The sequence below is a fragment of the Mirounga angustirostris genome, unplaced genomic scaffold (assembly GCF_029215605.1).
Source record: "Mirounga angustirostris isolate CCGP_5_RB_7025 unplaced genomic scaffold, mMirAng1.0.hap1 SCAF_7, whole genome shotgun sequence".
NCBI classification, from domain to species: Eukaryota; Metazoa; Chordata; class Mammalia; order Carnivora; family Phocidae; genus Mirounga; species Mirounga angustirostris.
The window spans coordinates 80,722,522-80,745,026 of NW_026991715.1; the positions used below are offsets into that span (position 1 = coordinate 80,722,522).

At 40.2% G+C, this 22,505-nt stretch overlaps 1 protein-coding gene and 1 non-coding gene across 2 annotated transcripts; one reads left to right on the forward strand and one right to left on the reverse strand.

Moving 5' to 3' along the window:
• Positions 1 to 851: 851 nt before the first annotated feature.
• Positions 852 to 13,419, reverse strand: LOC123835354 (src kinase-associated phosphoprotein 2-B-like). Its single transcript, XM_045864352.3, has 4 exons — positions 13,344 to 13,419; positions 11,334 to 11,520; positions 3,482 to 3,617; positions 852 to 1,269 (listed from the first exon to the last, which is right to left on the reverse strand). Exons 1-4 carry the CDS (start codon positions 13,371 to 13,373, stop codon positions 1,170 to 1,172), a joined length of 453 nt encoding a protein of 150 aa, XP_045720308.2. The 5' UTR covers positions 13,374 to 13,419; the 3' UTR covers positions 852 to 1,169.
• Positions 10,521 to 10,593, forward strand: TRNAK-CUU (transfer RNA lysine (anticodon CUU)). The gene has a single exon. It is a non-coding gene; the product is annotated as a tRNA-Lys (tRNA).
• Positions 13,420 to 22,505: the final 9,086 nt, after the last annotated feature.

Here is a 22,505-nt window from a genome sequence, read left to right on the forward strand (position 1 = left end):
AGTTCTCAGGCAAAGACTCGAAGTGTTGGACAACTTTGGGAAGTGGCTGATTACATCATCTGTGTGAAACCACACCGCATCCTTGGTCACAATGAAGGGCTTTAGGATGAGTGGGAATAACACTGGATGGAGGGATGAAGACCTGGGTTCAGTTCCAGTTCTGCCATTAATAACCTATGTGATCTTCAGCAGGCAACTCCCTTCCTGAGCCATAGCCTAAGGAAGAGGGGTTGAGCTGTAAGCATCTTGGGAGCTCTGAAATACTATTATTTTGTGAAAAGACAAGACCTCAAATTTTTTGTTGTCAGGAGCTGTTCCGGAGCGCTTGAATCTGACAGTTGAACTCCCTGAAATTTGTTTTCCGTGTTCCATTCGTAAGGGCATGGGACTTCCAAGTGCATCACAGTATCGTGGATACACACAAAGAAACGAAGTCAATGCTTAGAATTCACTTTTGAATTTCTCTGAATGTTACTTCCAGGATTAAGAGCAGGACATTCTTGATTTATTTTGTGTTTTCCCCTTGCAGTGTGACAGATATTCAGGTAATAATTCAGGTAATAATACGATGCATGCCTTTGAGTTGTCTCCCCTAAATTTAGCCTAATTCTTTCTTTATTTTTATAGAAATAATTGTTATTATTTTCTTTCCTTTGGGAAGTCCTGGGAGCCAGTCAATTGTGAGATGGCCTGACAGAGAGGATCTTGTTGAGTTGAATTATTTACTCACCATTTAAGCCACTTCATTTCTATGATCTTAATTTTTCCAAATATCAGCTTCCCACATCCTGGCCTGTAGGCACTCTAGGAAGCCTACAGTCAAAGGACAGAGCGGAACATTTAGCAAAGAATACGAAAGAGAAAATAAATCAACTTTTATTTATTTATGCTTTCAAAAGACGGGGGTATGGGACATACTATATTTTGATGCTAACCTGAGGGGCAAAAACATGAGGGGATTAATGATGTTGACATAAGTTGTATTTCCTGAATGTTACATTAGATTTTGGAGCTTTGGTTCAAAAACAAAATTATGACCTTACCACAAAGTTTTAGTGTATCTGAGGAGCATTCAGTTGAATACTATCTAATGAAAAATGTTTTTGTTTCTTCCCACAGCAGGTTGGTGATGATTTTCTGGGTCCCTTCTCTTAAGATGAGGGATTCTTTCACATTCTGGTCTCCTCTAGAGGTCGGTTCATGAAGTCTTGAACAGCCTGATGCAAAGGAAGCCACTTTTTGATGGACGCTTTCAGAGCTGTAATCCAGCTGTAGAAATAACAGTGCAGGTCATTTAAACAATTTTTAAACAAACAGGTCATTTAAAACAATTATTGGGCTGTAGGAAGATGAAATGTTAAAAAATCTTTTAAATTTATTTCCTAATTTTTTCTCTTGGTTATTTAGTTTGAAATTAATATAGCAAACCCCGATTCTTAGGTTTGGATTGAACAAAAAGGTAAAACATCAAATGTGGAATAGACAATGGTAGCAAAGAAATAAAACTATGTTGATGTAAATAATAGGATCAGAAGAAGGCACAATATTTGTAAATAGTGATTAATGGAGCTATAGGGCTTTTACAATCGTTACTAGTATTTTACTGTTTCTATTTAAATTTCAAGTTCAGTTGATCAAATGTATAGTAATCAAATATTGCCATTAGGACAAAATACTCCTTTTTACATTCTGTTAATCACAGGGAACTCTGCAGCTTAGCTCCTCTCTTTTTCTACTCCCTTCTTTTCATTTTATTGGATGATGTTTTATAAAATGTACCCATATATAATTTATTCTAAGGGTAGTTAATTTTTTTTTTTTTTTTAAAGAATGGTTTGGGTCAGGTAAGCTCAGGTAGTGGGAGGTATAGAAAGATAACTAAGGATTCGTTCAGCACAGTGTGTCAGGAACATTAATAAGTTAATGTGCTTTGTGATTTCTCTGAGAGGAGAATATGATTTGTATCATTTCTTAAACTTACTTAACTATTTTGGGGGAGTAGGGCATCTTGTGCCAGAATTGCCTGAACCACACTTTGTGAAACTCTGCTCTTATGCTTTGAAATATTTCTCTAGTGACTCAGTGTTGTTTCCTATTGATAATATCCACTCATGGATTTGGCAGTGAAATCCAACTATTCAGCCTCCACTCTTATCAGATAGGAGTTAACTTTATTTCATTGACCCCTTTTCTTTTTTTTTTTTTTCATTTTATTATGTTATGTTAGTCACCATACAATACATCATTAGTTTTTGATGTGGTGATCCACGATCCATTGTTTTCATAAAACACCCAGTGCTCCATGCAGTACGTGCCCTCCTTAATACCCATCACAGGGCTAACCAATCCCCTCTCCCCCCTCCCCTCTAAAACCCTGTTTGTTTCTCAGAGTCCATAGTCTCTCATGGTTCATCTCTCCCTCCAATGTCCCCCCCCCCCCGCTTTTCTAATACGCCAACAGGAGCCTCACCTTCAAGAGAACCCTCTTGGTCCGCCACCCAGATTGTAGAGCACAAGCCCAAGGAAAGAGATCTTGGCAAAATATCTAGCAATTCTATATTCATTAACCTCCCACTCTAGCCTATCCTTAGGAATGAGAGGAGCAGACAGGGTTTACATAATGGGAGAAGGCCTGGGGAGACTCTCCCTTCCCTAAATGGTTACTTGCTGGAAATCCTGAAATTCTACTTTTAGAGTTTTATTTCTTTGGGTTAAAGCAATGTATTTGGTTCTTGTAAATACCCCTGAAAATTTTACCATGTTCTCTGTTTTAACAAATGACTGGGGATTTCTTTATTAGATCTGTTTAACCCAGACAATTGGGAGAAAGTGTCTGGATGAGGTAAGGGATGGTCATCAAGCAGGTGAGGGTAGGAATGGGAGGGTACTGGATGTCTTGGGGATTGAAATTAGATGGAGAAGGATCCTCTAAATCCAAGAGAATACTTCCTCTGCCTCATGGTTTTGTCTCTGTTCATTCTATTGCTCTTCCCCCCGCCAAATCATCATAAACCCAAGAGCCCATTTGTTCATGCCAAGCTGGATAGTGAACATATTGAATTAGATAGGTAAGTTCTGTATCCTTCAGTGGCTTATAGCAAAATGAAACAACTGACCACATTCAGATGGACATATCAATAGAGTTATATGAAAGGAGGTGAGACAATGAATCTGAATTAATAACTTATAATATTTACAGATAACTGTGTTAGTGGATTTTTTATGTTGAAGTCTAGGTCAGCCACTGCCTTGGGAAGAATGGTGGATTCCTTTTCCATTGGAAAAAAGTACTCCTGGAAGAGTCATCTTCTATGCATTGAAAGAAAATAAAATCCTGGGGAATATTAACTCTAGAGACTTTGCAAAGAAAGGTAGAGAGTTAATTGAGGATGGGAGTTGAAGGTGGAAAGTAAGGATAAGGGTTTTGCTAAGAAGACTCTTTCAGGGCAGATGAAGAAGAAATATGCAGACCTCGACTTACCGTTGGTTCTCTGTCTTACTTTCTGCACAGAAATAGAAAGTCTTGAACTCTTCGGATGGGGGTTTGAGTTCAATTACTGACTGCTTGAAGCTTAGGGTCTGTTCATTCACCCTATATCCTTGTAGATACAGGCCACCTACAGAGGTGAAAGAAAAAAAAAATGAGAAGAATAGGGGAAAAGTAAGATGGAGAATAGGAATCTGAAAAAGCACCAAGAAAAATTTTTATCTGCAGAAACCTCTAATCTAGGTGTCTTATTTTACAGATGAAGAAACTGAGACTCAGGAGAGTGTATAATTTAAGGTCCTCCACTAATGATTAATGTCAAGACTGGTAATAGAAGTGGATTTCCTGGTTTTCATTTTTGTGGTCTTCTCACTGTATGTTCTGTATTTCGCTTTGGGTTCCTGTGGGACTAAGCTAGCTACTTTACTGGGAGGACACATTTTGAAATAAATTTCTTGGTATCAAAGAGTGACACCTGCAGTATCACATTAGAGGAAAATTAACTAATATTTGCTTGGGCAGAACCATTAAGACATCCTTCCTGAATAATGAGATTGCTAGCAGTTTCTAAAACCAACACAGATTCTCACCCTTTTTGTGCAAATGCAAAGCACATTTAAAATATGAACCCACAGGGTGATATGAGGGAGCAAACTTGAATTAAAATGAGAATAAATGACTGGTTTTAGAAGATAATTTCTTCCCCATGGTCCTTTGAATCTGTGTTAGTAGATATAGATTGCTTGGTCTGAATTTTGTTTCCATTATTTGGGGGTAGGGAGAGCATATCAGTTTGGGGGACGATGCTGAAAAATTAAAACCCTTTGTGTTTTATAGTGTCTTCATGCTCTGAGCTAACCTGAATCTCATGTAGATACTCTAGGCAGCATTGCTAATATCGACGATTAGATGTTTCAACCTCTTTCTTATTCTTGCTAACTCTTGTTCTCCCATTTCCCCCCAGGATCCACGTTAGTGCACTGACAATCATCCTATGCCAATAAGAGACTGTGAAGGGAAAATTTGGTTCCTTTGAATATGATTGACTTTTGTTTTCCTTTTGTTTATATTTGGTACCAGTGTCTGGAAGTCAATGTTTTTTTCTTTTTAAGCACAAAGAGTGGCTTTCAGACTTTAAAATTTGCCTATTTTATAGAGGGGGTTTAGATGCAGTACTACATTTAAAAAATGTTTTCATTTAAAGAGTTGGTTTTAAAGCTAACTTCTAGAAAGCACTCATTTTAGAAATGGTTAGATTTTTTTCCCTTTAGTAGGCTCCAGTAAAATGGTGTTTGCCAAAATCCGAGAGTCACTGCTGTCTTTGTGCTAATGTACACACCATAAAATTCACACATTTGAAGTGTGCAATCAGTGATTCTTAGTTTATTTATGGAGTTGTGTGACCATCACCAGAATCCAATTTTAGTACATTTCCTTCACCTCAGAAAGAAACTCCTTACCCGTTATCAGTCACTCCCCATTTGCTGTCCCATCCTACCACCAGGTGATCTAACCTCCTTTCTGTCTCCGTGGATTTGCTTCTCCTGGGGCGCTTAATATAAATGGAATCATACAATATGTGGTCTTTTGTGACTGGCTTCTTATAACTAGTATGCTGTTTTCCAGGTTCATCCATGTTGCACCATGTATCAGTTCTTTATTCCCTTTTATTGACAAGTGATATTCCATTGTATGGGCATAGCACATTTTATTTATTAGTTCATGGACATTTGAGTTTTCTTCATTTTTTGAGCTCTTATGAATAATGTTATGAACATGTACAAAATTTTGCATAGTTATATATTTTGGGGTATGTACTAGAAGTGGAATAAGCAATATGCTGGATGTTTCAGGACTGTGGGCTACCTAAAGACATATCCAAGGGTTAGTTTGCTGTCTTAATTCTCTGCTCCCAACAATAGTACAAAGTTTTTATATTACTGCACTGGTTTCTGACCTCTTCCTACTCGTGAGATTTCTCTTTCTCATATGTCTGAGCAGATATGGATACCCTCTCCCGTCCCTACCCTTTTTGAGAACAAATAGAAAGTTTTGTCCAAAAAAGATGTCTGCTACAAACAGGAGAGTTTCTGACCCCTTTTCTAGCCAGTTATAGGGTAAAAATGATTGGCAGGAAAAACATCCGATTACAACCCCATTACCTCATTTGAGGTGACCTCATTGGACCAGTCTCTCTGTTATTAAGTAGCAGCAATAAATAGCAAGCTGGCACAACACTTGGACAGAGATTTCTCACAAGAACTATGTAAGCATTAAGTGTTCCATTTGTTGCAATAATGTAAAATGTATCTGAGAAGTGCACACAGACCTTGAAGTGATTTATTCAAGAACAATAGTTAATAGTCACGATTTGTTACTTTCAGCTTTTGCTGGAGAAAAATAAAAGGAAAAAAATCATCAAGTATATGGCGAACGACAAGGGGCTTCAGGCCCATGAAGAGGCATTTGACTAAAGGGCTTTTGGAATACTGATGCAGTGGCTTTTTAATATTAGCCTGCACAGGCAAGCCAGTAATGCATATTGTTTAAGTATGAGCACTTTCCTTGACAGTAAGCAGAGACTGGTGCTATTTCTACAACTCTGACAATACACATTAGAGGCATGTTTATCTAGGTGAGAGTAAAATATGAGATTCACATCTAATGTAGTTTTCGCAGAAAGTTAGGGCCATATCGCTCGCTTCTCACGTCGTGTACTTTCCCCTCATTTCCGTTATCTTTCCCGGCCTTTTCTTTGCTGTCCCTAGGATTGCCTCGCTACATCAGGTGACTTTTACAGTCAGTAAGTCATGTCCCAAACACTACAGATACCTTTAGAAGTGAGAAATATCACACGAGGTCTCCGGGATCTCACATCAAGAACATAAATCAATGGAATAAAATAAATACAAAATAAAATGAAAATAAAGCAGGAAGGCAACTGAGATGCTCTGCTCAGGGGGGTCATGTCTCTGTGAAGTGGTGACCACAGAAGCCTGAGCCTAATAACAAAGCAACTGATATAGTAGATGTAGGACAAAGATAATTGAAAGGAAAGAACCTTTTTTAAATGCCCTAAGATTCTGAACATGAAACTGCCCATTTAGCAAGCATGGATGCAAAGACAGTGTTTTGGTACTTGAGTGTTTTTCCAACCTTTTTGGCTGTGATCCAAAGATGTTAATAAATGCAGAGCTCTACATGTTTCACACAGTTAGCCCAAAAGTTTTATGAAACACTGGGATGTACCATGATACTTTCTATGCAATTAAACTCTATTCTGTTGTATTTTTAAATACTTGTCACAACCTACTACGTTGACTGCATGACTCAGTAACAGGGAGAAAACCTGTAGTTTGATGAATAATGCTATAAATAGCAACCAACACCTGCTTCACAGGGCTGGAGAACAAGGAACCAAACAAGGGTGGGATATGCAAGAGCCAAGCAGAGCTTGGACAATACAAGTAAGGGAGGAAGTAGAGATCGGACCGGTGCACAGGTCATTCACTTAGCATCACCTAGAAGAACTGAAAATAACTACTAGAACTCTGTATAATCTTTATGAATATAAAGATTCATATCCCATGCATGTAAAAATGATTACATTAAACTGAGTATTTTATTTTTAATTAATTGATTAATTTCTTTCTTTTAGTGCCTGTAACGTTCATGGCACAGCATGGGTTCAGCCATTCTCAGTAAATTTCTCTGCTGTCTCTCCTCAGAACTCCTGGTCCTTGTGATAAATCACTGGGACTGCGTGGACTGTGGCTATGGCAGTCAGTGTGCTAATTTCCAGAGACTAGATACCCAGCACTGAGTACTACATTAAGAAGATTAATATCTGGCAGGGAGTGCTCTCTCTAGCATTATGGCTAAGAGTTTGGGCATAGGATTTGGATAGCATTTGTTCATATTTTTTTTTAAAGATTTTATTTATTTATTTGAGAGAGAATGAGATAGAGAGAGAGAGAGCATGAGAGGGGGGAGGGTCAGAGGGAGAAGCAGACTCCCTGCTGAGCAAGGAGCCCGATGCGGGACTCGATCCTGGGACTCCAGGATGATGACCTGAGCCGAAGGCAGTCGCTTAACCAACTGAGCCACCCAGGCGCCCCAGCATTTGTTCATATTTTGTCACTTAACAGCAGCCGGGGGGGGGGGGACCACATCAGTGTGTTAGTTAAGTTCTTTAAGCCTTTGCTTCTCACTTATAATGGGGCAATAACAGTGGATGTTTTGCCAATATTAGTTTTAGATAATGAACATAAAGTGCTTATCTAAGTCCTGGACACATAGGAAGAATTCAGTGACACATGTTAACTTTCCCCCTCCAATACACACCGAGCAGTATGCCTCCATTCTAGTTTGGGTTTCATTGTTCCAGATCATTGGCTACAGGCCTTAGGTCGTGATACAAGTTAAGATGTACAAGAAGATTGAGAAGGACTCTTAGAAAAAGGATGTAGACCTCAATTCACAGTTCCAATCTGGGGAAGGGGAAAGCCCTCCAGAAGAGCTCCTGCACAGCCTCCTTCATGCTAGAGAAGACTGAGCTGCTGGTTAACCCTCGGAGAGCTTCCATCCGGACCCAGCAGCTGTCAGGGTGAGAGTGAGGAGGCGGCGGCAGGAAAGTGCATTTTCTGGAAGAAGGTGCATGCTCAGGCAAGTGGTATTTTTTATTCAAGAAAGAGTAGAGTCATGTAAAATCAAAGGCCTCTATTTTAGAACGTGGCCTAGATATAACATTTTCTTTTGGAATTTCAATAAGAAAATGTTCTTTTAATCCATATTTGAGATAATTTAAGCTAGAAATTGAGGACCTGTGGACATAGGAATATTTAAGATGTACAGCTGGGTAAGATTGGATGGGTTTGGATTAAATATTTTTATTAGTCACAAAATGATATATTTTCAAGAGAGGAATTTAAAAATAGATAGAAATTAGATAACTTCTTAGGGCTAGAAAGAGTGTGGTATGGCAGAAGGGCTAGGCATCCGGTGGCCTGAGTTCTGGTTTTGCCTTTGAACTGACTTTCTAATCTTCTAACCTTTCTCTACTATTAAGTGAGGGGAAGAGAAACTACTCACACTTCATGGGAATAATGGCCATTCGGGGTGACTTGATCATTCATTCATTCATTCATTAAAAATACATAATATAGAATCATCTTTGGAGCATATAGTCCCTTAGAAGAGATAAGATGGCTATCTAGAGGTAAAAGGCAAAAGATTTATGCGATCTGAAGAGAAACCAGAGTATGGCTATCTAGAGGTAACGTACAAGGTAGAGGGTGATAAGTGTCACAAGATGGGTAAGTGTGGAAGTCCAGAGAGGGGAGATGCTTTGTCTAGGACCATCTATCTGGGATTGCTTTATAGCAGACATGGCTGATGACTGAATAAGCATTTGAAGGTCAGGTAGAATCTGGACAACTAGTGTTGAGAAATCAGTAGGTATAGACTGTTCCAGGGGAAGGAACTAGAACAAGCAAATACATGGTGTCAGAAAAATGCTCAATGTGAGGTGTGTTAAGGAGATAGAACATGACCGTGTTGGGTTAGAGTGCAAGGCACTTTAACACAAGGAATGGAAAAGAAAACCAGAGAAAAGGGTTTTGGGATGAAGTATAAAACTCTAGAGTGCTCTAGAGAAAACAAAGAACAATGGAAGATTCTGGAAAGATGTGTGAAATGATAGGAACTGAATATGAAGAAGACTTCCATTTTTTTTCCTCCTTGCCTATTTTTTTCTTTTTCTTGGTGTAACTTAGGTTACCTGGATTCAAATTCTGTCTTCACCATTTACTAGCCAGGGGAACATGAGCAGATGATATAACCTTGCTAAGCATCAGTTTCCCAAGTGGTAGGTGGGAAAATAACCTATCTCATAGGAATGCTATTGAAATTAAATGAAATGATAAGTAAAAACATTTAACAGAGTGACCAGTACAAAAGCTGCACTTACTAAATGGTAACTCTGCTTTTGTTGTCATTATTTTTAGGCCATTTATTAGTAGCCCTTTTCCAGAGGGCCTCCTCTGACCTTTCAAAATAAGGGAAGCCACCTAGTGGCTGTCATTACTGTTTTAAACTTGGAGTCAGTAGCAATCTCCGGGCCTCAGTAGTTTGGAAGCACTTTGTTAGTATTTCAGTTTGGAGTAATCTGAGTATTCAATCCTAAACATTTCCTTTCTATCTCTGGAAACAGTCTCTTAAAAAATGAGCTCCATTGATTTGGTAATTAAAATGATTCAGACTTTTGCAGTGATACTTATTTTATTTATTTATTCATTTGTTTATTTATTTATTTTAGAGAGAAAGAAAGAGAGACCCTGTGCGTGGGGGAGGGGCAGAGGCAGAGGAAGGGAGAGAATCTTAAGTAGACTCTGCCCTGAGCACAGAGCCTGACTCAGGGCTCGATCCCATGACCCTGAGATAACAACCTGAGCCAAAACCAAGAGCTGGACCCTCAACTGACTGTGCTACCCAGGCACCCATGCAGTGATATTTTATAATAAAAGTCCCAGTCCATGACTGCTTAGGAGGTTTGTTTTGTTTACTTTCCTTCCCATGCTGGTATCAGGTACTTAAAACTATGGATTTGGAGTTGAATAGGAACAGCCTGTTCTCTAAGTGCTTAGAGATGCTGGCTCTCTCTTAACAGTTGAATAATATTTTGGGTTATGTTGTAACGCTCTCAAATAGGTGAATAAGTGAAAGAGAATCATTCTATCGTTCATCCTGAGTGATAAGAAATGGAACATAGTGTGACATTCGCCTTGTGCTTCTTTTGTTCTTTCCAAGGAGGCTGAAATGGTCACCAGATACTTCCTTCCCATTTGGCATGACTGTCTAGCTTAATTAAACATAGGCATTAATGCTAAAAAAGAAAAAAATCAAATGACTGAGATTCCAGGATATTTACTACTACTAACTATTTAAGGATTATTCCTTTGGTGAAAAAAAAATCCAACTGCAAATAAAATGCCAGTAATCTCTTTTGTCAAAAAATTACAAGAAGGCCAGAGGTGCCTGGCTGGCTCAGTTGGTAGAGCATGTGACTCTTGATCTCGGGGCCGTGAGTTCAAGCCTCACGTTGGGTGTAGAGATACTTAAAAATAAAATCTTAAAAAAAAAATTACAAGAAGGATAAATGATCTTTCTTGTCAAAATCAGGCACAATTATTTTATTATTAAATTATATTGTTTACATACCCATTTTGTACATATAGCTTTTAAAATATATAATTTAATAAATGTATAAGATGTATACATTTTGTATAGAGAGAGCTTTATATGTAGAGCTTAAGTCACCCTAATAGCAGTGACCTCATATAATCTTCCTATAGTCCCGTAAAATAGATAGCTGTTTTCATTTTACAAATGAGGAAAGTAAGTTCTAGGAGTTAAGTAACTTGCCCAAGAAAAATTGACAGTTAATATTCTTTTTGTTACTCACTTGTCCAACATTAGGAATACTCTGAGAAAAGAGAGTTACTACCCAGAAAGATATTGGCGTTGATTCTGAATGTCATCAGTGCCCATAAGAATGAAGGAGTTTATTTTTGGGCGTTAAATCTGCAGGATCGGAGTTAGCTTGGCTGTGTTTAGATCAAAGCTTCATTGCTTACTACTTGTGATCTTGTCGAGTTAAGTAGGCTTTCCAGCTAGTTTTCTTATATATAAAAGGAGAATACTAATAGTATCTCTTCATTGGAGGATAAATGAACTAATTTAGGCAAAGCACACAGTACAAGGCTTGGTAGAAAGGTCCATAAAGCTAGGATGTCACTACAACTGTTATTGTAATGAGTATTATTTCAAGTGAAAGTTGAGTCCATACCTGAGGCCTGAGTAGAGCGAATGCCAGCGTAGAAGTACAAGCAGCCATCCTTCAGAATGCAGTAGCGCTGGACCCACACATCTGTGCTTCTGTCCAGTTGGTGCAAAAGGCCCAGGCACTCCGGGTTCTTGATAGCCAGGGGTGGGAGGCTTCTGTTGTGCAGAGTAACGTCTTCCCAGACATGGGTCTGCAGGTGTAGCACAAAGGGATCATCTGAGTGGCCATCCTGTGCCTTTGGTCATTGACTCCCAGAGCCAATGATACCAGCACAAAGGCTGTTTGACTTCAGAGAAGGCACTGCCCCAAGTGATTCTATTGCTTAAGTCAGTCTAATACTTGAGCAACTAGCCAGAAAACCTGAATTTATTCTGTGGCTGTAGAGAACTTCTTCCTTTCCATGTCCATAGACGTCCTTTCTCTTTGCTTTATATTCGAGTGTGAGGAAACCAAAAGAATATCAGTGGTATATAGAAAGAAAGTGGAAATGGGCACCTCAGCAAAGACTATGTCTAATGGCCTTGTCCACAAATGCTGGTCCCCGTGTGCTGTGTCACTGACCATTGGGAGTGTCCTCCTAGCCCTGTCCCTGTTCTGGCATGTCTACTGTGTCTAATAACAGCCCGTGGTTCATGCTTCACTTTAGAACTCCCATTTGTGCCAAGGTCCAAGTTCAGTGCCCCAGGCCAGATTTGGCCCTAGGCTCTCATGGTCAGGGATGTGGAAGGCCATGATAAATCAAGATCTTCTGGGAGGCAGCCCTCTGTCCACAGGCCTGAGAGGCAGGCTTTCCCCTGTAACTTGACCTGAGGCATGGGACAGAGTGCTTCATCTCTTTATCATAATGACCTGCCAGGTGCTGGCCAGGCCTTCTTTATTTGGTTTCATTTTTGCTCTTTAGTTTTAACAGGGCAGTGTGGAAGATTTCAGGAAGCAGAGCTGACTGTATTCTTTGCTGTGAAGTGGAAACCTGCTGGGAGTTTGGGTGTTCCTTTTTCATTCTGCTATAGACACTCGGAGTGCATTAGCAGAATAGATCCCTCTTAAAAATATCAGGCTCATTAGGATGACGCATTGGAGAGATGGATGAGTGTATCGAGCATTGTGTTCCAGGTAAAATGAAACACAAGTCCTGCTGTTTGTCATGTGATGATGCCAGTGATTGTTCAGAAAGGACAGTTATAGGACACAGGGCAGTACATGTAAGCTCAAACAATCCAGATTTTCCTGAATGTATAAGAGCCAGAATACGTAGAGAAGATAATGGATTGTAAATACCTTTGCCTGTGAGGAGATGAGCATATTTAAAGGAAATCTATAACCTTATTAGAAATCTTGTACATAGCATAAAAATGAAATAATTGGGTATTAAAGCAATTCCCCCCCACCCCAGCCAGGTGATAGCATTAGCTCAGAAAGGGGGGTATCAAATGTCTTAAGGGCTAAAGTGATGACTCACCTGTTGATGTTATGAAGTTATCTATCACTTTATAGGTCAAGCCTAAATTAAAAAGTATATTGCTTCAAGACTGGGAGTTGTGAACAGGTAGGAACAGTGAAAGGTGAGCTAGTATGTATCCAAAACAAGGATATGAACATAAACCACTGCATTTCTGAACATAAGACATTCATTTTCTAATAAGCTGCTCAGCCAACAGCACTATGCCAAGACATCCCTGAGATCTTGTACTTAGGGACTGGAAAGAAAACAGAAGCAGTAGTTTAACCTCCTGGACTGCTCTGTGCGAAACGGAAATCCCACCCCAATTTGTGACTGCCCAGCGAGTTCACTGAGAGAAATGTCACACAAATCCGTGAAAATAAAAAGAACAGCAGGAATGCAAGTTCCGTCATAGAATCTGAATAGAAAACCCTGTTAACTTAAAATCCTCTTTCCCAGCTTTTAGAGATCTGAGAAGTCCCAGGGTGAACTGCATGACATCTGACTTGATCCTTTCCCCCTCTGAGAGAAAAGCAGAATGGAGACAGAGATGAATATCACGGACACCTTACCTGGTGAACAGGATGGGTTGCTTTGTCCATTGCCTCGAGCCACCTGAAAGACAGTCAGATGAGAGGCACTCTCCTTTGGGGGCTGGATAAAGTATCGTTTGGAGGGGCTTGCTGTTCTCCCTGGAAACTCATCTTCCAGACAGAACAGTCCTGAGGCTCGGAGATATTTCACTGCTTGAAGATCATGGTTGAAAGGCCACACGTTCTTACAAAATTGGCATTATTAGAGGGCAAAATCCCACCCCCAGCAGGCATATTTAAAATAAATTATTGTTATCCTTCCCCTTTACTATAGTTTAATTAGTGCCTAAGAGAAAATTCATTCATTCTTTATTTTACCGAGGTTCGTGAATTTATTACCACCGGCAGGGCTAATAACAATTGGTGTTAATAACTGGAATGCACAGGCTATTACAATATGGAAAGACTGGCCAAAAGTCACTGTCCTGAGCTCCCTCCCCAAGTGTTCCTTGAACAGAGCTCCCTCCCCAAGTGTTCTTTGAACAGAGCTCCCTCCCCAAGTGTTCCTTGAACAGAGCTCCCTCCCCAAGTGTTCCTTGGACAGGCCACCTTTAGTGCATCATTAGTGCCCCTAATTGAGGACTGTATTTTCTTAGTCTTGTCTCCTTAGCCAAGTACCAGCCTATCCACCCCACCTCATTTGCCAATCTTTTTCAATTTTCTTTTAAACTCTGTAACTTTCAATCAAACCCTACTGCTTGCTCTCTTCCCCAAAGTTTGATTTATTCCGTCTGCCCTCGCTGGTTACATTTCTTCTTTTGCAGGCTTGTCTGATACTCTGCCACCCCCTTCATCAACTCCTCCTTCATCCCTAACTCGAGAGATCCTCACTCCCTACCCATAATTCCTAGGCCATTTTGTCTTCTCCGATAGCACTTCTCAATTTCTATTTCGCATTATAAATATTCAACTAAATGCCCTGTCTTCTTGGTTCAGAGCTTGTTTGAAGGCAAGAATTAGGATTTAAACATACTAATAGTCTGTGGAGAACTTAAAACGGTGTCTTGGACACATTAGCTAACCAACAAATACTTTGTCCATGAATTAAATACAATCAAGTTACTATTATCATATTTCCCTATCTGTCCTTTAAAGCAGCATACATTTGAATAAATAATGTTCCAAAAATAGGAAAAGTATATTTTTTGCCTAAGAGGTTTCAGACCTAGGCCTCTCTTTAAAATTCGAGCTGAATCTAAATCCTCTTTTTTTTTTTTAAAGATTTTATTTATTTATTCATGAGAGACAGAGAGAGAGAGGCAGAGGGAGAAGCAGGCTCCCAAGGAGCAGGGAGCCCGATGCGCAACTCGATCCCAGGACCCTGAGATCATGACCTGAGCCAAAGGCAGACGCTTAACCATCTGAGCCACCCAGGCGCCCCGAGTCTAAATCCTCTTAAAGAGACATGCCATTGACACCAAACACTGTTGACCTCTTACCTTTTTGTCATTCTTCCTTACTCCATCCTACCTTCACCCTAAATCAGCAACACTTACACTGAAATTTTCACTTTGGCTCACTGAATTGACCAATGATCTCCATTCCCTTGGGGTGATACACTGAGTAATGATCATAAGCCACTAAATGCTTAGAGTTTGTAGACTACCCTCTTAGAAAGCCTGCATGCTTCTAACCCTCCAGTTGGGTTGTATGCTTAAAAATGTCTTTCATTCAAAACTACATTATTATTATTTATTTTGCTCATCCCCCTGTAGTGTGCTAAATTGCAACCCTACTGCGTTATGTTTATACTTGGGACTATCCATCCGATTAGCCTAAAATATATAAATCTGATAACTTTGGGAAGCTAGATATGAACCGTGACAGTACTAAGCTTTTTTTAGAAAATGTGGAGATCTAAAGTAAATGAGTTAGGAGAAGATGTTTCTGTTCTTTAGAAATTGTTAGAAAAAAATTGGGGGAATAATGAAGAACCAAACTTCTCATTCTTCAGAAAAAGTTGACTGACTCACGCTGTGAATTTGCTGTTCCCTCCTCTACTTCCAATCCCCTGAATCTATAAGACTGCTATTGAAGAAGCATTCCTCCACCCAGTTGAAACTCGTAAGATCAAAAATTCATGAATTACCTTTTCATTTCTTGGTTTGAGGTTGCACAGAAGCAAAACGTTCTATTTCCAGACTGAGGCACACAGTTAAACACAAATGGTTTTCCCAAACTGCTATCAGTTCCAACTTCTGCACCTTCTAATTTTATTATTTCCAGAGGCGGGCATTTTCCTTCATCCTGTAATTGATAAGTCAGAGGTTCAGCATGAGCACTGCAACGAGGCAGGTAAGGAGAAAGTGAGTGAGGGAAGGAGGACTAAGGTTATTTTTTTGAATTGACTGTGTGTTCTGAAATGAAAATATAACCCAAATGAGCTTTTGCTGATTATGTTCTCCGTAATATATTCCACGGAACTCCAAATTTCTAGCTATGATATTTTTCCACATCCCTTTTGAATAGCCTCTAATAATATGAATTTTATTTATGCCACCTTGGGAAAGTATAATTAATTATTAACGCCCATTTTTCCCATGAGAAAAAAACAACATTAAAAGAAACTTATTTTACAAAATATATGTGGTTGATAGTGACCTGAGATCTCTAGTTAGTGTTTACAATGAGCATGCTTATCGTGGCAGGCCCTCTTCTAAATTGTGCACATCTATTAATTGGTTTTTCTTGGCAAATGCTCATGAGGTAGTTGCTTTTATCGTCTCTATTTTATAGATCGGGAAACTGCAGCACAGAAAGAATAAAGAACACTTCTCTTTAAATGACAGTATTTTAAAATACCATCTATGTATGCAAGACTAAAATAATTTTACAGGTAAATATTTTGTTACATTTATTTTACAATCACCTCTCAAAACATCCTGTCCATTATTCATGTCTTTTCTAAAAACAGCTATATTGAGGTTTAACTCATATACCATGAAGTCACTAACTGTATGGGTACAAATTAGTGATTGTTTTAGTCCGTGTACAGAGTTGTGAATCCATTGCCACCATCTAGTTTTAGAACTTTCCCATCAACCTCCAAATTTTCTTTGAGCCCATTTGTAATCAATTGTCACCCTTGCTCCTCCAAGCACAGGCAATCACACATCTGTTTTCTGTTCCTATTAATTTGCCATTTCCGGACACTTCATATAAGTAGCATCATACACTCTGGTCTTTGTGATTAGCTTCTTTTACTTAAGGTAATATTTTCAAGTTTCATCCATGTTGTAGCACTTACTAGTTCTTCATTCCTTTTGATTTTTTAGCTATATTCTGTTATATGGATATGCATCATTTAGTTCATCCATTTACAAGACAATGGAGATTTTTCCTTCAATTTTGGTCTATTCTGAATAATGCTACTATAAACATTTGTGCATAGGTCTTCATCTGGGCACATGTTTTCATTCTCTTTGGTAGATTACTAAGAGTGAAATCGCTGGGCCATATGGTAAGTTTAACTTTACAAGAAACTGCCAAACCGTTTTCCAAAGTAGCTATACCATTTTACATTCCCACCAGTAGTGTCTGAGTGTTCTAGATTCTCTACACCCTCACCAACGCTCTATAGTGCTTGTCTTGTTGATAAAGCTGCTGTCCTACTAGGCATTTAGTAGAATCTCCTGGTGATTTTAAATTGCATATTTCTGATGCCTGATGGTGTGGAACATCATCCTGACCAGAGCTTCTTAAACAATTTTAGGTAATGACTTTCTTTGAGATGCAGATGAAAACTATGGACCCTCTTGCCCCACCCCCAATACATGCATGTGTGCATATACACATGTGTGCACATAAACACGTGGGTGTAAATACATGTGTGTACACGAATGCACATGTGTGGGCACATGTGAATACATATGTGTATATGTGTGCATGTAAATGCATATGCAAAAATTTTCTTGCCACTTATGGGTAGATGGATGTAAGAATATTCTTCGACTAAAAATAATATCTCAGAGTTGTATGGCACTTTAGTTTATAAAACATTTCCTTGGGCTCTTTTTTATTTTTTATGACTATTCTATAAAATAGGAAGCCAATGTTATCCCCATTTTCCAGAGGAAGAAACTGAGTTTCAGTGATGTATCCCATGGTTACATAGACAGAAACAGAACTTAAACACTGGTCTTCTCGCTCTGTCTTCTACACTATTTCTCCCATGTGTTTGGCTTCTTGGGCCATGGAAATTTGGGAGACTGCTGGATCTTAGCATCAGCACTTGAAGGCTGTAGTATTCAACATTTTAGGAGACAGAGTGTCTCCTGAAGCCATCAACTTTTCTGGAATAGAGACAGAGATGCAGAATTTTGATCTGTTTTAGTAAATATAAGAAAAGTAGCACATTTTGTAATAATTGTACATGGTCAATACTATGACATTAGAAACCAGAAGAATATATTTTCATTTGCTTTAATAAGGATAAAGTCTTTACATGCCTATAAATAATGGCTATTTATTTATATCATTTTCTCAGGAGGATTGCAAACTACAAAAAGAAATGGGGAAACATAAAGCTGAGAATTTTATTCTCTTGAGAAGTGAGCGATGTGCTCATTTACTAAGAGCAAACGTTCACTGGGTTTGCTTTCCTTTGGGCCCATTATATAGATAAGATGATATGTTGGTCTCTCAGTATTAGTACCATTAGGTTACTCAAGAGCTACCATGTTCTCCACGTCCTTTGCTGTAGGAGAATGTAAAGGACTACCCTTGTATGGCATGTGACACACAACAAAGAACAGTACCTAAAGTCACTTATGAGGCTCTTTTTCCTCTGCTCAAGTATCAGCTTTGTGAGAAGAATGAATGATTGATGAATGGACTAGATTTAAAAAAATGAATGCTACTGTCTCTTACATGGCCTCTATCATGGCCCAGATTCCCATTTGACTAATCTCAGTGGCTGCCTCATTGCCCATGATTATGAGCCTGCTGTGGCCCTGGGAGCAGCTACAATAAGACCATAGACACAGAGCCTGTGTAGTGGGTGTGGGGACTCTTGCAGCTGTGCTTATTCGTCTTACTCTTTTCTCTCAGTTTCACCATCCAAGAACCTTTAAACTCCACTCTTATGGAGATACAGGGTTTGGAAAATGTTCTCATTTTAGTCTGATCCTAACAGTGCTTGGTCTGTCATTCCATACTCCCTGATCAAATGTTTTTTTGGGATAAAAACCAACTAGAACCCCATTTTGTCTTACTGCCATGCCCTTGGGATCATCATCTCTTCCCTTAAGCAAAACTCAATCCTCAGTTTAATTCTTAAATGGGTTCTGTTTGATTCCTTCCCTCTGGCTCTGGCAAAAGTCTCACTTATGTCAGTATTGAAAACAATAAAGATTTCTTTAAGACCCGTTTCCCCACAACTTTATATTCTCCTTTTCAAGGCATGGAAAGGCTCTAGCTTCATTTTTCTCTTCCTGAGCCAAAACAGAGATCCAGCTGCTTCGTGTGTGCAAGATTGAGTAAAATAGAAGAGATGCTGAATAGAACAATACCAAGGTGTGGGGGGAGGGGGAGGGTGCGCCTGGGTGGCTCAGTCCTTAAGCGTCTGCCTTCGGCTCAGGTCATGATCCCAGAGTTCTGGGATCGAGCCCTGCATCAGGCTCCCTGCTCAGCGGGAAGCCTGCTTCTCCCTCTGCCTCTCCCCCTGCTTGTGTTCCCTCTCTCGCTGTGTCTCTCTCTGTCAAATAAATAAAAAAATCTTTAAAAAAATTATAAAAAAAGAAAAGAACAATGCAATGGAATTGTTTAGTGAGGTCCAGAAGCTATCGACTGGGAATAAAGGAACTTGGGCCTTGGTGGCCTTGGATACTGTTGACATTGCCTATCGTGGAAATAAGACTTCTATGGAAATAATCCCGAAGGTCAGACTGCTTAGAAAAGGGAAATAGTAATTAATAATAATGACAAAACCCAACCCAGAGTGAATCTATTTCTAAATTAAATTATTTCTATAAAAAATACAGACAAGGACATTTGTATCTGTCTGCAACTTGGGCTCTCTAGTAAAATACAATTACCTACAGAGGTTTTTAGTTATTTGCTTTGGCCCAAATTTTGGTTTCAGCTTGGTAGAAATATTTTGTGGTTGTGCCTCTTTGTCTAAGGAGAGAGAAAATGTGGGGACACTATACCAGCATATTTCACTTTATCTGAAGGTGCAGCCATGAAAATCTACAAACTCAGAAGGAGGAGAAAGGCATCTTTAGCCATGAAAAAGAGCTAATTCTCAGTGGGGAAAACAGAGCCAAAATATATTTAGAGGGAAAGAAAGCATGTCCTAAAGCAGAACAGCACATGAAAGGTACATAAAATATACATCTAGAGAGCTATATTTAAGGCTAGCAGATTGAAGCAGAATTGAAGAGTGTCTCTCAGAGCCTCAGTAATGATGACCAGAGCCTTTTATCTGTAGGCAACAGTTTGGAGGCATCCCCTCCTCACTGGTGTCTGAAAACCATCACTCTCGGATAGCTGTGAGCCTCTGTCCATGTCATAGCTGATTGGATCCAGAGCGTAGCAAAGCCTGCCAAGGTAAGAAGGAGAGGCACAAGGGGGCTTTCACTGTAGTGACATTTGCTATCTTGGTCCTTGATTAAATGGAAGTCTTGACCCTAGGGGCTATACTCCCCTCACGACACCACTCAACATTATTACATACATGTATGTATTTGTTTATTTATACTTTCCTTTTTTCCCCTCCAAGTAGGCAAGAAAGCATGGATGAAGAACAGAGGACAGAAGGTGAAGAGAGCATGCAAGTCAAACTCTTGTTTGTGGGTGGTACTGAGTTCCCTGTCAACGCTTTGTGAATTTAACATTTCTCGTTTCACTTTTATCAAGAAATTGAGATGATGACAATTTTCTTCCCCGCGGTTGCAGCAACTCTTGTCCGACTAGAAGTATGGTTACTGCTCTTTCCCTCCTTTTATAGTGCCTGGCTGCCACCAGCAGCAGCAGAGGTAGCTGGCTGCAAACTCGGGATTTTGTGCTTTTCTTTTCAGTTCGCCTGGAGTGGGGAACCATGCTTTAGGAATGATAAAAACATGCTGGCAGCATCATGTTGTTTCCTGGCACCAGGGAGATTCCTGGCTCCAGGAGGCACAGGCGGCTTTGGGGGCTGGAGGAGTTGATGTGCACGCAGACCTACGAGTCACGCTCCTCCCAGACAGACAGGCTTCCTGCGGAGAAGTTAGTGAGGTGGAGGGGTGGCAGTGATATTGGAGTCCCAGCTGCCCAGGCTTCACAGCTTTGGAGAGATGCTTCTGGCCTCGAGCACATGTCCCATTTGTCACCATTTTCCTTGGCTCCTAAACTGTCCTTGAGAGCATAGCAACTACCACCCAGTCAAAACAGCAAGACTGGGAAGAAGTTAATCTGAGTTATCCGCGTGACCTTTCCAAAGTTGTCAAGAAGTTACCAGGTGAACTGTAAAACCAAGATAGTCTACATCTTAGGCTCTGCCACTGAATGTTTGTCCTACAAGCTTTCCCTCTGAATGTGGTGTATTTTTGGTTTGGAGGTGGATTCTAGAGCCAGACAAGCTGGGTTTGAAGGCTCACGTCTGTGGCCTTGGGCAACTTACTTAAAACTCTGTGCTTCAGTTTCCTTATGAAACAAGATTTAGTTAATACATAGGTAAACCGTTCAGAACACTACCAGGCATTTCATAAGTGATGTATAAATGTTAACTTTCATTACTTTTATTTATTTATTTTTTGTTAACTTTCATGATTATATAGAAATTTGATGAAAGTGGGGAGTAGGAACTGGAAAACTTGTTAACCAAGATTCCTTTCTTTTTTAATTTATTGATTTACTTTTTAAAAAGATTTTATTTATTTGAGAGAGAGAGCATGAGCAGGAGTGGGGGGAGTTTGGAGGGGCAGAGGGAGAAGGAGAAGCAGACTCCCTGCTGGGCAGGGCGCCCGATGTGGGGCTCGATCCCAGAACCCTGAGATCATGACCTGAGCCGAAGGCAGACGCTTAACCATCTGAGCCATCCAGGCTCCTCCCAGCATCTGCCTTTGTAAGAATAAGGCGAGATCATCTATGTAAAGTGCACATAGCAATGAGGTTTCTTCCTTCCCACATCTGGGCTCCATTTTCAGTTGAAGTGCAAAGGAATCGTCGCTACAATATCCCTAGGACTCTGGACTCTGTAAGAGGAAAGTTCTGCTCCAGAACCAGCAGTGGTTGTCACTGAAAGGAGGGCTGGGTTGGGCTTGGCTGGGCTGGGCTGGGGCACAGGTGGGGATGGGGATGAGGATGGAGCAGAGGAAGAAGGCAGAGGGGAGAAGGGGAGGGAGTCTGGGTGATGTCACTGTCTTATCTTGGAAAGGAGTTGTGATGATCTCAGTCGCTGGCTCCGGTGCCTGGATTCCTGTTAATCTGCCCCTTACTCAGAGATTCGGAGGATTCAGTATTTGCTTCTGGTTATACTTAGACCTAGAATCTCCCACAGCCCACAGATAGAGGCTGTCTGTTGCATGAGCCAGGCACTTACTAATGGCTCTGCCTTCCTCTGTGATCATGTCTTGAGGCAGCTGCCTTTTGGCCCAGTCATGCCTGGATTAACATCCCGGCTTTAATGAATTTCTTTCTCCTTACTACCCTCTCTCTCTCTCCCTTCCTTCCTCCAGTGCTTACTGACTGTACCTTCTGCCAGACTTCGTTCTAGGCACAAAGACCCACCATGGACTTTATTAGCCTTAGACTGATTTGCTGGTCTTCAGCCAGTCTCATTCTTGACAACAATTCCTAGGCCCCTTTTCTGGCCATGTTCTTAGGTCCCAGGATTCCCAAACCCAACGTGCCCATTGTTACTCATGGTTTTTTGCCTGCCTCATTCTGCCCTATTCTGACTCTCATTATGAAAGGGGTTACCCAGTTCTTCTGAGAGGGAGTGTTCTGGTTCTCAGTGGATTCAGATGTTTATCCAGACACACAATAGCATACTCAGCCCTTCAGAGTAGAGGGAAAGTAGTTCTCTAATCTCTTTGCAGATCTCCCCTGCTTTCGTAAGTTAGGGTGTGTTATGGACTAAATGGTTGTGTCCTCCCCCAAATTCATACGTTGAAATTCTAACCTCCAGTGTGATGGTGATAGGAGGTGGGGCCTTTGGGA